This window comes from Sinocyclocheilus grahami, unplaced genomic scaffold (genome assembly GCF_001515645.1).
Source record: "Sinocyclocheilus grahami isolate Dianchi unplaced genomic scaffold, SAMN03320097.WGS_v1.1 scaffold67.1, whole genome shotgun sequence".
Lineage (NCBI taxonomy): Eukaryota > Metazoa > Chordata > Actinopteri > Cypriniformes > Cyprinidae > Sinocyclocheilus > Sinocyclocheilus grahami.
This window is the reverse complement of record NW_015505246.1, coordinates 1,402,211-1,419,088: the sequence shown is the minus strand read 5'-3', so window position 1 is coordinate 1,419,088 and position 16,878 is coordinate 1,402,211. Positions and strand designations below refer to the sequence as shown.

At 36.6% G+C, this 16,878-nt stretch overlaps 1 protein-coding gene across 1 annotated transcript in view; it reads right to left on the bottom strand.

The window, feature by feature from the left end:
- The window catches only part of LOC107585185 (gamma-aminobutyric acid type A receptor subunit gamma3), a 90,996-nt gene that overhangs the window by 21,962 nt on the left and 52,156 nt on the right, over nt 1-16,878 (bottom strand). The window contains exon 4 of the mRNA XM_016272093.1: nt 8,380-8,462. Within this exon, the coding sequence (XP_016127579.1) occupies nt 8,380-8,462 (83 nt within the window). The remainder of the gene's footprint in view (nt 1-8,379; nt 8,463-16,878) is intronic.

Below are 16,878 nucleotides of genomic sequence, written 5' to 3'. Positions count from 1 at the left end.
CCCACCTTTCATGTGTCCTTGCTAAAGCCCTTCACTAATCCTCTTCTCCCTCCCTCCACAGAACACCAGGTACCCCCCCCCCCCCCCCCCCCCCCAGTACCTCAGATTGTGGACACCGAACCCATCTACACCATAAAGGAGATCCTGGACTCTCAACGTCGTGGAGGCCACCTCGAATACCCCGTAGACCGGGAGGGGTATGGACCAGAGAAGCGATGCTGGGTCCCACATGATGACATCCTGGATCCCACTCTCCTCCCAGAATTCCACCAGCAACATCCACCGGCACCCAGGAACAGAGGGTAGCCTCCACGGTGTCAAAGGGGGGGGGGGGGTACTGTCATGGAAACAGTGGCTCACGGCTCTCTCACCACCACGCAACGATCCCAATCACCTGAATTCTGAACACCTGCACTCAATCAGCACACCCTTATCAGCCCCAGTATATAAGCACACACCTCAGTTCAGTCTTTGTCTGTCCTCCTATTTGGATACAGGCTCTCTATCCCGTGATCTCCTGTATTCCAGCGAACTCTCTCCTGTGAACGATCTTCTCTGAACTCTACTATTATCTCCTGGTATTACTCCTGTGAACAACTTATCTTGCTAACGCTGAGCTTGTGTGTGTGTGTATCCTGAGAGATATATTGAACTGAGGTAAAAGAACAGATTCAATGATTTGCCCAAGGGCTCCAAAAACCAGCCAGGACCCATGAACTGCAACCCAGTGGATGTTCATGCAACACTGAATGCTTCCATCCCTCTTTGGTACTAAACCACTGAACTGCACAATTTGCTTTGGATGGATTAAATAACCTGTGGAAACTTCATCAAGCACTGGGGATTTCTCTCTGGGATTTCAGTTAATGGTACAGCACTTTGTTTCAGCACTTTGTCATGCCCCACCAGACTTGTGAATCCTGGCTATGTAGGTCTGCTGCAAGACTCTGGCTTGCATAAGAACTGAGTTTGTGCCAAGGTTCTCATTAGATGAGTTTGATTAGGGATTAAAATCTTAGTGGTGGTTCATAACTTTTTAAAGACTTCAAATGTTCTATGCCATTTACTATACATCTTTCTGTAAGTAACATGATCGGGATCTCTTGACCTGGTTCAAAGGAGCTAGATCTCAAGTTATGACAGCACGTTAGCGCAGCTATTGATTCAATGTGAGAAACATACATCCTGTAGGCATTACCTTGTTTTATGGAAATTTGGGGGTGGGGAAAAATGACATAACCTAACATAAATGGTGTTCTATTAACAAGGTTCGGGAGAAGCGCGTCTAGGCCCGGGCCATTCCCGAGCTCGGAACACTTCCCTGGACAGCACGCCAAATATGCATTACCATACTTCAGCTAATTATATGCAAGCGTGAACTGGGTAATGCACAACATAAAAGGAACTCATATAAGTTTGGGAAGGCATTTTTGGGTTAACTATAATTTTAAACCATTCAGCAACCTGACTATTGGGTTGTGCTTTTATTGAGGGCACAACCCAACTTTTGTTGTACGTAATATACCTTTTCTACATGTTAACATGACCTTCTCAGTTCTGCTTGAGGACATTTTTTCACTTCCTGGCAATACTTAATCATTAATCCTCACCAACTCTTCTGACATCGAAGTATTAAGAGATCAGCATGTGCTCTGTTAGTGCCTGCTGAAAGAAAGAGCTGTTGCAGACAGAAGAGGTGCATGATCAAAAGGTAATCACAGCAGTTCCTTTCATCATTTAAAAATTCCCACTTTATTTAATGAACTGATTCCGTCCTAGATCAGCATTATAATTGGTGTCTGAGTGTTTTGCTCAATTTTAAACATTACATCCTCCCTTTGTTCAGCTCACAATATTACTGATTGCCTTTTTAATCAAAGCTTGGAAACAGGGCAGTGTTCTTTTTTTTTTTTTTAGCCAAATATTCCATATTATATACCATTTTCATTTAAAACTTTCAGCTACATAAACTGTTTGTCACCTTTTTCATTTGCAAGCATTTGATGATGCTATAACTGAAAGATGACAATGGACAGGTTCTCTAATTTCACAGAACCTTTAAGTTTGATTATGACAGTGAACTGATCCTGTAAATTACTAGGGAGATCATCAAAAAGAACGAGAAAAGATGTTTTGAAGTTGAAAACATATTGCAACATTTGAAACATTAAAAAAATAGATGTAACCACAAGTGTGTTGCAGACGATCAAAGAGTGGAGAGAGAACAAAACAAATTAACAGAAGAAGCAAAAGCTGCTAAATAAGCTGCCAATCAATTACGATTTTGGAAATTATTAAGAGTTGATTCACTTTGAATATCTTGTGAATTGCAATTTTTGCATATTGCTTAGTCACTTATTTCCAAATCTCTTTCTCGTTTTGTGTCACTTGTTGCTTCTTCAGTATCACACATTATTGCAAACATTAATGTGAGCAAATTATTCTCAGGAAGCTTCTCCATTAATAACCCCAACATCCATCTAGATCTGTTTTTGACCATCCTTTGAAAATGACCAAGAAATGTCCCAGCATGTCTGAGCAGAAGTGCCATCAGAGTATGAGAGCATTCATAACTGCCTCTATGTAGCGTAAAAAGGCTTTGATGGAAATGGTAATGTCTTCCCCTCCAAGCGAATCTATGAAGGGGAGTCAAAGCAATTCGATGAGTTAATGGCACTAAGGTGATTCTGTGCAGCAGGAAAAGCATCTCCTATCGGTTAGGGCCACAAAAGGTGGTTTTTGCAGGAATTGCAAGCACACGCAGCACTTTTCCACCTTTTAAATGAATCTGAACACTCCATCTATCTTCATTACAGACTGTACAGAGTTTCATGACCGATGACTTTTCATCAGGTCTCCAAACGGTATTTAGGTCAGATTACTTGCTGGATTTGATGCATGTTGCATGGAGACAACCAGGTTTTGCATTATCTGAATAATGTGCTTTGATAGTGTATATTATGGCAAATGTGCAAATATTTGTTCTATTTTAATTATACTTTTCTGCCTTCTGTTTACTCTTCCAATACAATGTAAATCACACATTGTCGTGACGTGGCACTTTTTGCAAATGCCACTTTATCTACACAACAAAATGCATGCATCTTTAAGTGTGACTAGTAGGATAGTTTGCCCAAATTTTTTTTTTACCCTCATGTCGTCCTGAACCTGTATGAATTTCGTTCTTCTGATATAACATTTATAATATAATATACATATTTTAACACTATTTAAAAGTGTTTCAGTGTTTTTGCCCATATACCAACCCGGGGTCATTCGAAATACATGTCTCTAAATACATTTCTGCAACACCGTTATTACGTACCTTACTGCATGTTTCGAGGCAGTTTCAAAGTGAAACGTCCAGTGAGTGGTGCTAAAACGCGGGTTCAAATACGTGACCCTGGCAAGTTTTTGTTACATTGATATTATGTTGTTTTTGTAGTGTCGTTAAAAGTTAACGCTCTATCACGTTGGAAAAATCCCCTACACCAAACCCAACCCTAAACCTACCCAATAGTGTAAACAAATGCAAAACTAGTATACAGTAAAAACGGATTTGTTGATGCAACCGTGCCATTTGAACTTCCTTATATGCAGGTTTGAACTGTTTTGTGGAACCATAGTTTCACGGGATTCATACCCGTGCTCTTCACCTCTCAAGTTGCGTGAGCTACTGAGCAAACCTAAATATAGAATATAAAAAAACATACATATGAAGCTGGATATGTGACGCTAACGTTCAAAAGTATAAGTTTTCAAATGTTGTAGCATTAAAAAATTAATTAATTCATAACATTATATTTCTCAAATAATTGTGCAAAAATTAGGCTTTATGTGAAAAGCAAATCATACTTTGTCTGAAAAGGAACAAAAGTTGTCTGAGTTTTACTGCCTCTAGTTTTTATTTCAACTGGAAACTGCAGCGAATCATATGTATAGGTACATTTTTTCAGTTTTGCAGAAATGAATTTAGAACCACGTATTTCCAATGAGCCTATGTTGCCATGTACAATGAAAGTAGTTTGGACCCTAACATTCTTTGGTATCCTACAGAAGAAAGTCAGTCATACATGAGAATTTTCATTTTTGGGGGAAATATCCTTTTAAAAAGTGTTATATTTGAAAATCAGCCTGTCGAGCCCCCATCATTTCATGTTCCCTTTTGTCTGTTCCAAGTACTTTCTAGCCTCACTCCAATGAAATAAAAGCCAAAAATGTTAATGAATAAATAAAAATATATGCCACTTTAATGTCACTAGATATACAGTGAAAGCTCATAGCCTTGAGGCAGGTGACATCTTTGATAAACACAGGTAGAAAGGTGCTCACTGCTCTCGTCAGCTTGCTTCAGCCGGATCAGAGCAGACAAACCTGATGCCTGGTGTCAGGTCTGCTAGATGCCTGGTGTCAGGTCTGCTAAACACCTGAAAGCTTCTCATTCCCTGCAGGGCAGGTACAGACACACTGGCTGGGGAGTGTTTCATTTGTATGTTTGTTTATGCACACAGGGACTATAGCACTGTATGTTTGAGTCTGTTAAATATGCTTTAGAGGACAAGCTGCTGTGCTGGGCAGTGAGGTGTGAAATATTAAAATAACCTTTCTGGCAAATTGCTCCTCTCGGGTGCAGATGGGGGACCATTTTCTTTGTGACTGATACAGGGGCAGGCATTTCAGTCCGGGTACGCTCGCTCCTGTGTGGCCGCTAACATGAGAAGGTCCGCAAGGTCCTGCCTGATGGGCATTAACCTTCATTTGCATATCAACTGAATTTAAAATGCAGGGCTTGGAACCCAGTGCTGGTTTTTCAAAAACAAATGGCGAATGCTGCAGGGAAATGGAAAAAAGTAGCTTAGAGGTGAAGAAAAGGACTGAGGGTGTCCAGAAGCTTGAGGGATTGCTTATTATAGCTCATTCTCCTTTCCTCAACAGTGAAAATTTGGACCATTGCTGTGTTTTAGAGGCCATGCGGAGAAGGTTTAGGAACAAGACAAAAATAATTTAAATTCTACTCTTAAAAAAAGAAATCTTGCTCACATCCATTGTTAAGAAGCCTCAACTGAATTACCTTATTATATAAAACCTGATATACATCCTGGCACTTCTAGTAGTAACACTGCATCCTACTACAAAACTTCATTATACAGCCATACATCAGAGGTGTAAGTGTAAGCAGTAGTAATTAATGACTGTTATTATCTCTTGCAATTGATAATGACATTGCTATTTCTACATATATTTGACCCATTTTTTCTGACGTCCAACATTTGTTGATCCCATCCCGCTCAGTGCAATAAGGACTGTCTGATATTACACATCAGAAAAACTAAACAATTTGTTTAAGCACATTGTCCAACACTGGAGGACCACAAATTCTGCTGTGCGCCTGCATCTTAGGGATCAGTGCCAAACACAGCAGTGTACAGAGGCAGGACAGATAAGACAGATGGTTTATACAGCATAAAGGATGTCATCTATGTCAAGATGCATCCCTGCATGGCGGGGGGAGAGTGGAGATCTACAACATCTCTTATGAGCTACTTACAATGCCGTTCTGACATCTCTACATCGGCGGTTTTGCTCCAATTCAAACTCACAGACTGAGATTCACAGCGCCAGGCAGGTGATTCCCTCAGTGATCTAAATTCATACCTTCACTGAAGCAATTCCCACAGCAATCTGGAGTTGCATGACGAGGCAGTGCGTGATTAGGTTAAATCAGATACACATGCAAGATATTCTATATGTTTTGTATGTATCTTGTATAAAACAAAATTAAATTAAATAATCGAATGAAGCCCTTCAAAGTGCATAAATCTGCACATTATAATAACACTATAAAAAGGGATTTTCTTACTCAGTATTTTTCGTCTTGTTTTCAAGTACAAATATTTAAACATTCTTAAATCAATAAATTACTTGAGAAGCAAAATGACAGATTTTTTAAAAATTATTTTAAGCACAAACTCAATTTTGAAAAAAATCTCAAAAAATGTATGTCATATTGCTTCTAATATACAGTAAATGTCTATTGATTTAATAATGTTTGTACTGGGAAAACAAAACAAAAATACTGAGAAGGAAAAATCACATTTTTTCAATAAAAACACGCTCTAGTCTAAGACAAAAATAAATGTGTTCTGCTCTAAAAATGCTAGAAATAATTGAGTGCCTCAATTCAGAACAAATTAAAACCTAAAACAAACCTGTACACCAACTTCAAGAATTGATATAATAAGTAACTTACAGACAGACCTTCTGAGATGCATGGTCATCAATTGGCTAATTATGAGATAAATTAATAGTGTATATAAAAAACTGAAAGTTTAAGGAAAGTAACAATAACACATAATGAATTAATGTTTGATTGAGTCAATACAGTTAAATACAGACCAAATGAGACTTTAGCTTATGTCTCCTGCTTTTCAGATGTTTATTTTCCCTCAAGAGCAGTGTCTTCGCAACCATTTTTGTATTCCTTACAGCGCCATCAGTAAGAATCAAGTACCCCTTCACTGACACCAAAGCAGAAATCTGTTTCATTGAACTCAAATTATACTGGATACTACTTAGCTTTATCATTAGCATAACAATGACCATTATTAAAATGATTCACTTTGAGTGAGACAAGTAAAAAAACGCTCTTGCAGAGTCATAGTCTACTTTATATATTTAAAAATCTTTCCAAGCGCCCCTGGAACATGTTTTAGTACCTCTTGGGGAGGAAGAGATGTCAACAATGTCACAAACTATTTTCCAAAAGAACTAAACCAAGCCTGAGATCAAAAGTCTCCATGGCAATGAAAGAGCAACCCAAAATATTTCTAGAGGCAGGACTTTCTTCAGTCCTTCAAGTCTCAATACAGTCAGGGCCAAGCTTTCAGAAAGTGTGCAAAATCAAAGTTATTATCAACTATGAGTAAATACACATAAACAAATGTGCCATGCAGTAAGTACAAAGGCGACTATCAATAATTATCTAGTTAAAATAATACTCTGAATTTGAACTCCCTAAATTTTCTATAATGCAGCTACTAAGTAAACAACTGTAAAAACATTGATAATACCAGCTCTCTCTCAACAAAACATTGATTTTTAGAAGAACGCCTTTAGTTAGTGCTTGCCACACAAACTCTAATAAGATTACTGTTGAAAATGGGTGTGATGTAAAACATAGCTTTCTGTAAATAGGTGTTGACTTTCTGAGCATGGATCCACAAATGAGTATGACAAAAAACATTTTGAGAAGAGCAGAGAGCCCTGATGTGTATTAGGGGGTAGAAGCAGAGGCTGAGTGAGAAACAGAAGTGAGAAATCACATTACACAAGGACACAAACTTTTCCAATTTACCTACGTCCCTCTTTGCCTGGACTCTTAACACCACAGATGCATCACCTATTACCTATCACCCTTGAGTAATGTCATTCATGACACCCTGCTAATGAAGCCAGCCTTCAAGAGCCTGTCGGACACGCAGAGTAATTACCAGCCTATCCGTGCCCTTGGTGTATACAATGAAATCCATGGCCTACTTTCAATATAAGAGAATATATGGAGAGCAAAAATGAGATATTACATCATAAAGCATAACATCCTAATTAGCGGTGACACATTTCCTACAGCAATGCCACGTCTGCCATTAGAACAGTGCACTAGAAATATTATACATAAAATGCAGTTTTACAGGCTAAATATTGTCTTTCTCTGTTAAAGGGGTCATTTCTCCCCTTATTTATTTTTTGCCCTGAAGTCCATATATAATGTTAGAATTTTTTGTGCCAAAATATTTATATTATTTAGTTTTTCAATTTCTCCACTTTAAAAATTAGACTACCTTTTTTGCTGCTGTGATTCCAAAGTAAAGGCTTCTTTCACATGTGATATATTGTCATAGCCTGAATTGCTTTTGCGGTAAGTTTTGTTTACTGCTATTATTTGAAAATAGAAAAGTATAGGTTTTGTTGTTATGAAAAAAAGAAGTGGTATAATAAAAACATCCATTGAAATCAATGGCTAAAGTGGATTTCCAGACCATTCCCACTTGTTCCCGAAGATATGTGTACATTTCAAAGACATCCTAGGCTATATTGTTTAATCTAAACTGAACATTTACAGCATGAAAGGCGAATGAGCGAGAAATGTTTTGTCCATTCAAAAAGATTGAAGTTGCATATGCAACACTGTGCTGATTTACTTCAAATAAAGCATTTCATAATGCATGTTGATACTGCTGTACATGAATGCTTAAGGTTGTCTTGTACAACAGAACAAACGATAACCAAAACATTTAAAACAAAGAAGAAAAAGGGTCTTTAAAGGAAATGGAAATGTAAAGTTGAATGAATACGTGGAGCATAAAGAGAAGAGATACTCACAGCTAGAGAAGATGAGGGGGCAGGAGTGTTCATCCATAGGAAAGTTATGCAGTTGAAGCTGGCACTCAGCATTTATGGTCAATCTATGAACAGAAAAAGCAACATATATTTATGATGCAACAGACATTTCTGTACAATATAATGCAGAAAGCAAAAGGCATTTGCTTTAAGTGAAATATCTAAATCCCCTGTTTTACTTATGCTATTTTTTGCTACTTATGCTAGATAATTGCATGTTGATTCATGATATTTTATGATCAGCTGTTGCCCTTACGAGGGCTGACAAATAATGTTTTCAACTTATTTAATTTGTAATTTTCAGGATGAGAAATTGGCAGTTAGATGAAGCTTGTTTGACAGATGTCTACTCTGAATAAGGTTTAATTCTCTTTTCGGTTCTGTGTGATAGCCCAGTGTGTGACGCTCAGGTGAAGTCACCGACGTGTGAAGCGTCTGTTTCATACATTAGTGTAGGATTTAAAGTTTTAATTATTATCTCCCACAGGAAGAATATAATGAACCACAGCTGTGATGACTGCATGCTTATTAACCATATAGCATGAATAAGGACGACACTATTAATATGACACAGAAATGTTATTCTCTCCTCTCATGACCAAGTTATTATTCTGTTACCAGTAGTTTGGCTGTAGTTAGCATATTTGAGTTGTATGTAAAAAAGAATAAATAAACAAACAAATAAATAAATCTCCAGTAACATGCATTCTGATTAAATAAACACATAAATTGCTAATATTTCATTATATTTTACGAGATAATGTGCATGATCCCAAGTCTTTTTTGAGGGCTCTCAAAAGCATTAAAATTAACTTTCTTGGAATATTTTTTTCCATTTGCACTCTAAGAAAAAAAGATACAAAACTGTCACAGGGGTGGGACCCTTTAAAAAGGTACTATGTGCACTTTACGTGCCAGTATGTACTTATAAAGTAGTAATATGTAGATTTGAAGTACTAACATGTACCTTTGAAGTCCTAATATGTATCATTTAAGGGTAAATAAGGTAGAGAGATGTACCTTTCAGCTTTTGTATCTTAGTTTATCACCCCAGTGACAGCTTTGTACCTTTTTTTTCTGATAGCATGATCCTGCAGCTAGTTTCAGCCAATCAGAATTTAAATGAGATAATTTCAGCAGTTCAAGAGTGGTTAATTACATGAATTTACAATTAAGGTGACTGTTTCAAAAAGTACTGTAGCTCCATAAGAAAATATGGCAGAAAGGAAACAAAGAAACAAAGAAAGAAAAATTTCAATGACAAAAATAATTGCAATTGAAAAATACCAGTTATAATAATAATGGCATCTGCTAATAGCAAATTTAATTCAGTTAAAAATTATAAATTGGGAAGTTGTGGCCCAATGGTTAGAGAGTCGGACTCGTAACCCAAAGGTTGCTGGTTCGATTCTCGTACCGGCAGGGATTGTAGGTGGGGGAAGCAGGGATTGTAGGTGAGGGGAGTGAATGTACAGTGCCCTCTTCCACCTTCAATACCACGACTGATGTGCCCTTGAGAAAGGCACCGAGCCCCCCCAACTGCTCCCCGGGCGCTGCAGCAAAAATGACTGCCCACTGCTCCGGGTGTGTTTTCACGGTGTGTGTGTGTTCACTGCTGTGTGTGTGCACTTTGGATGGGTTAAATGCAGAGCACTAATTCAAAGTACCATACTTGGCCACATGTCACTTCACTTCATCTGTGAATAGGTAGGGAAATTACATTTTTTTTTAAACAATAACATACAGTATATTATATTAGATCCTCTCCAGCTCATTATTGTTTCATTTGTTTGCTTGACCCTTATTTTGAAGTCTGTAAACAGTAATATAATAAATAAACATCAAGTAGATTATAGGTAAATTTCAACTGCTGCAAGACAAAATAATGGATTGGTTCTAGAGCATTTGAAATGAATAGACAAGTAGATACACACCGCTCTTTTGGCTGTTTAAACACGATCCCTTGCTTCAGTGAGTAACATGGCACCAGTGGATAATTGGCTTACTGTAGCAACCTTAGCCTTTGCAAATATGCAACAAAGAAGCCATCATGGTAAATACTGCTGTATTGGTAAACAAATGTCCCGACAGCACATATGAAATATTATGGAGAAGTATGGCAAATCAAATTTCTCATTTCTGAGCCTAGATCTGAATCAGTGCCACCGAGCTCTGCGTGTTGCAGCTCAGAAAGTGTACAGCACTCACAAATTCCAGCATTGTTTACTTCAAAGCTCCGATGACTGCAATTAAAATAGAGAGTGACATTTCGTAGTCTGCACTACCCTTTTCCCTTCACACTCCTCCTAAATACCACTGCTGCATGTCTGCTGTGTCACTGAATATCGATCATGAGCTCCATATGGCAGCATCTAGTTAGCCTTTGTTCCAGATTGGCTTTATCCGCAGAATTTGCCCCTCAGCATCAGTGCTGTTTCTCCTGTTGCCAAGGAAATATTTCACGGAGCGCTGGAGATGGCATGATGTAGTCTCTCCACTGGCCTGTGAAATGTCCTCTGGTCCAAATAGACGCTCTGGTCTTCAGGCACCTGAGAGATACCTGAATAGGCCACTGCTCTGCCTCAGACGCATTAACCAAGTAGCTGTTTTCCCAAAAATACTTCACCGCTTGTTCTCTGTTCGTATGTTGTTGTTTTTGTCATTGTTTTAACTCCACCTTTATTAGCACTTGTGAATCTGAAAGTATATTTAGCACAGGTCTGGATGAAAAAGGAAGTATTAAAATGTTTGGGCCTAAGGTGAATACTAACTAAAATGGAAAAACATTTATTAAATGGCTTTAGACAGCAGTTACATTTGTTTCTCTAATTTGATTGGACAAGTGGCGTTCCAAGAATGCTGATATTTCTTTAAAAAAAATAACAATCAGAAATAGGCCTACTACACTTCCGTTCAAAAGTTCCCTTTTTTTTTTTGAGAAAAAAATTAATACTTGCATTCATCAAGGATGCATTAAATTGATTAAAAGCAACAATACAAAAAATAAACCAATAAAATAAATGCAGTTTTTTGAACGCTCTATTAAAAATGAATCATAGCATTGACAAAAACTTAAGCAGCACTTAAAACTGTTTTTAACAAAATATTATGAAACTTTAATTCAGCACCAAACCAGCATATTTCTGAAGGATCATGTGACACTGAAGACACTGAAAATTCATCACAGAAATAAATTAAAATAGAAAACACATATTATTTACAATATTATTCTTTTTACTGTATTTTGCTGAGCGTTAGTGACTTTCAAAAACATTAAAAAAAACGTACCGACCCCAGACTTGAATTGATGAATAGTAGTGTATGTTATGTAATATGAATGTCTTTATAGTTGTTGTATAACAGCAGTATAAAAGCAATCATGTTGTTTTGTCCTGAATATCAGACTTGATATTCAGTACAATGTAACTCTTGCTTGTGTGAAGGCGCTTCAATGTTCTTTGCCAAGTTAATGCCAGCTTTAAGTATATTTATTTGAACACATGGCCTTTAAATCATGATTGTTCATAAGCAGACATGGTCTTGATCTTGCTGTTGTTCTCACTGAGGTGAGCTTTTCTGAAGGGACAGCTTGAAAAGGACATGACAAGCAGTGTGTGTTTGGATGTCCCGATTTGAATAACTAGGGCAGAGTCGGCTTCAGTGGACACCCACTCATCTGACTATATTTGGAAATCTGCAGCAGTAGTTTCAGACTTATGAAAAGACAACAGTAGACTAGTTTCATGCGATAAGCCCAAATTTGTCATATTTCCACTTTCACTTTGAATCAAAGTTGGAATTGTTAGCTTGACAGTGCAATTCAAATGAGAAAGACAGATTTTATGCATTTTGTTACTTTATGTTGTTAACTATGAGCTTTGGGCTCTGTTGGTGTAGATGACACTGCTGAAGAAAATGTACGAACCATTTGCTTACAGTGTGATGCTTTCTCATGTGCACCCCAGTCTGCCGTGATGATACATATGTATTTATAACGAGAAGTGCCAGAGGCATATACTGTAATTCACATTACGGCTCTCATTAGTAATGTCTACAGTGGTGTAAGCACATTCACTCTCTGTGGTGTTTTTTAATAAAATAAATAAATAAATAAAATAAGGAAGGGAGAAAGGAAATTGTGTGGTTTCAGATATGTTCTTCTTAACACTATTGTGATCATTTATACAATTTTTTAAGCAATTTTTTTAACACAACAGGATAATTGTTAAATTATTTAAAAGACCACAAAAAATAAACAGAATCTATATACGTTAAGTACGAGTACAAAAATGTGTTATGTATTAGAATAAATTCTTATAGTTAACAGATATGTCAAATAAAATCTATATAAATTATGCATAAATCAATACATTTACATAAAAACAAGAAATAAATAGGATGTATAAATGTTAAAGGGATAGTTCACCCAAAAGTGAAAATTATGTCATCAATTATTCACCCTCATGTCGTTCCAAACCTGTGAGATCTTCGTTTCATCTTCAGAACACAAATTAAGATATTTTTGATGAATTCTAAGAGCTCTCTGACCCTCCCATATAGACAGCAAGGATCCTTACACGATCAAGGCTCAGAAACGTAGCAAGGAGATCGATAAAATAATCCATGTGACATCAGTGGTTCAACCGTAATTTTACGAAGCTACGAGAATAGTTTTTTGTGCGCAAAGAAAAAAAATAATGACTTTATTTAAAAATTGGTCTCCTCCGCGTCATCCTGGTGCCATTTTGGAGAGTATCACATACGTAAACAAATTGGACAAATTGTTAAATAAAGTCATTATTTTTGCTTTCTTCGGGGACAAAAAGTGTTCTCGTGGCTTCAGTGGACACCCACTCATCTGACTATATTTGGAAATCTGCAGCAGTAGTTTCAGACTTATGAAAAGACAACAGTAGACTAGTTTCATGCGATAAGCCCAAATTTGTCATATTTCCACTTTCACTTTGAATCAAAGTTGGAATTGTTAGCTTGACAGTGCAATTCAAATGAGAAAGACAGATTTTATGCATTTTGTTACTTTATGTTGTTAACTATGAGCTTTGGGCTCTGTTGGTGTAGATGACACTGCTGAAGAAAATGTACGAACCATTTGCTTACAGTGTGATGCTTTCTCATGTGCACCCCAGTCTGCCGTGATGATACATATGTATTTATAACGAGAAGTGCCAGAGGCATATACTGTAATTCACATTACGGCTCTCATTAGTAATGTCTACAGTGGTGTAAGCACATTCACTCTCTGTGGTGTTTTTTAATAAAATAAATAAATAAATAAAATAAGGAAGGGAGAAAGGAAATTGTGTGGTTTCAGATATGTTCTTCTTAACACTATTGTGATCATTTATACAATTTTTTAAGCAATTTTTTTAACACAACAGGATAATTGTTAAATTATTTAAAAGACCACAAAAAATAAACAGAATCTATATACGTTAAGTACGAGTACAAAAATGTGTTATGTATTAGAATAAATTCTTATAGTTAACAGATATGTCAAATAAAATCTATATAAATTATGCATAAATCAATACATTTACATAAAAACAAGAAATAAATAGGATGTATAAATGTTAAAGGGATAGTTCACCCAAAAGTGAAAATTATGTCATCAATTATTCACCCTCATGTCGTTCCAAACCTGTGAGATCTTCGTTTCATCTTCAGAACACAAATTAAGATATTTTTGATGAATTCTAAGAGCTCTCTGACCCTCCCATATAGACAGCAAGGATCCTTACACGATCAAGGCTCAGAAACGTAGCAAGGAGATCGATAAAATAATCCATGTGACATCAGTGGTTCAACCGTAATTTTACGAAGCTACGAGAATAGTTTTTTGTGCGCAAAGAAAAAAAATAATGACTTTATTTAAAAATTGGTCTCCTCCGCGTCATCCTGGTGCCATTTTGGAGAGTATCACATACGTAAACAAATTGGACAAATTGTTAAATAAAGTCATTATTTTTGCTTTCTTCGGGGACAAAAAGTGTTCTCGTAGCTTTGTAAAATTAAGGTTGAACCACTGATGTCACATGGATTATATTAACGATCTCCTTGCTACGTTTCTGAGCCTTGATCGTGTTAGGACCCTTGCTGTCTATGTAGAGTCAGAGAGCTCTCAGATTTCATAAAAAAATATCTTAATTTGTGTTCTGAGGATGAACAAAGGTCTTACGGGTTTGAAATGACCAGAGAGTGAGTAATTAATGACAGAATTTTAATTTTTGGGTGAACTATCCCTTTAAGTATGAGTATTATAATCTGTTAAATATTAGAATAAATTATTGCAATAAATAAATAAACAAACTTTTAAGAGGCAGTCAACACATTAAGGATAGACACGAGTACTTCCACGAACCCCAAGGGAATTTAGAGGGTCTTTTCACATTTTATTGAATAACTTGAAATTTAATAAGACAGTACCATTGTCACCTAGTCCCCATTTAGCCAGAGATCTATCTCCAAGCCACTTAATTAAAAGTTTTCCTTGCATCAACAAGAGGTAAATAATGTTTTTTATGGTTTTCAAGAGAGGAGGTAGTCATTTCCTAAATGGACTGTTTGTTGCAGCTGCCATTCGAATCATAAGCAATTTGTTTGACCAAAAAGTCAAGACAGTGTAAGAGGTTGTTGTGCAGTTCATTCACAGTGTGAATTGGCCCCTATAAAAGATTAACCAGAGGACTCTGCTGCTGCCCAATGCATGGTTTCCAAAGGTTTGTTCACAAGCCCCATTTGCAGAGGGCTGCTAAATAATATATGACAGTTTCTGTGGCTTCCTGGCCTAATTGTGGTCAAACCTAGCCTAGAGTCTTATTGAACAGATCCGTCACAAATACCAACCACTGAACCAAACTAGGCTAGTCGGATATGAACGAGTGTCATCACATCTCAACATCACCGACACTGGAGTCACACCAGACAAGAAAGGCTGTCTCTCAGTGGAGCTCTAACTCAGCGGACAGGCGGATGCCACTGATAGTTCGGATTTGCTGATCTTTGGCCACATTTCCAAAGCCTTTAATGTTCAGATCAAAACACAGACCCATCAAATATTATAAATATTACTTTTCAGAACAGAACACTGTGTTTTGCTGTCTCAGAGAATACTCTTTGACATAGTGCCTTTGGCAGTGACTGCTGACTTTTTTTACTGTAAATTTGTAACTGTGGACCTAAATTCATCCCAGCTCCTGATATTTCATCAAGGACTTTGAAAGAGATGACCTAATCTGAAATAGAGGCGCCTAAAAATGTCAAAGTGACATCTGCTCAGTCTGGGTAGCTGATTAAAGGCACTGGAAATCAAATTTAGGAACAGAGGTTTTGGAACTAACAAAAAGGGGTGTAAAAAGTACAGAGAAAAGGATGTTGTGTCCAAGTTTTACTCAAAAGCCTAAAGTATCTAGGCAAAAATTCACGTGCAAGTGGAATAGTTAAATATAGACTGATAAAATCATATCAGAGACTCTTTGTTGCATACTGTATGTGTTAGTATCAAACTAAACATATTACTTTAAAATTCAATTTAATTTTACTTTTCATCATTATAGACTTAAAAATGATTTGTTGCTATGTTTAATCGTAGGACTGGGCGATATAGCTAAAAAATGTATCAACGATATAATGTTTCATATCGTTCGGTATCGATAATTATTGACATTTTTATAACCTTTTTTAAAACAAAGAGCAATAGAATTTTTTTTTTACATTTAACCACTGTATTTTTACATTAACTCAATTTATTGAGACAGACAACTATTTTTTTTTGTTTTAATAGTCAAACACAAAATAAAAATTAAACAAATATCTAATTTCTAATGTTTTATATGCAGATTAAATAGGTTAAACTTTTGGCTTGTCTCCTGAGGCCACAGGAGGGCGCAATGAGCAAAATAATGCAGCACAAACTGTCAACGCATGGAAATAACTGTCTATAAAAAAACGTGCATTACGTCTAAATTAACTCATATAAATCAAATATTATTTTGTAAATTGCATAAACAATTATGAACAAAACAGCATTACGCATTTATGCATTGCTTAATACAAAGAGCCGAATCGCAGTCACACAGATTGCCTTTAAAAACATATGAGACGCAGTGAAAAGGAATAAACCTTCACAAATTTGTGACGTGTTTTCTAAAAGTTTAAACTGTTTTAACTTTGCATGGCTTTCTATACATATCTTGTGTGAGACACGAGTGCAGCAGTTTTAACCTTGCAGCTTCTATATTTCTCTAATATTTTGAATGAATAACGCAGCAACTGCGCGTCTCGTGGGCTAGACTAACAAAACATTCAACTACAACGTCACTTACATCATCATCATCACCGCATCTCGTGCTCCACTGATGACGCTCACACCTAACATTCATTGTACTATTTTTGCTTTCAAATGCAAATGTTTATTTTAAATTCGACTAATATTCATTTTTTTAATTCACAATCTCCTCATCA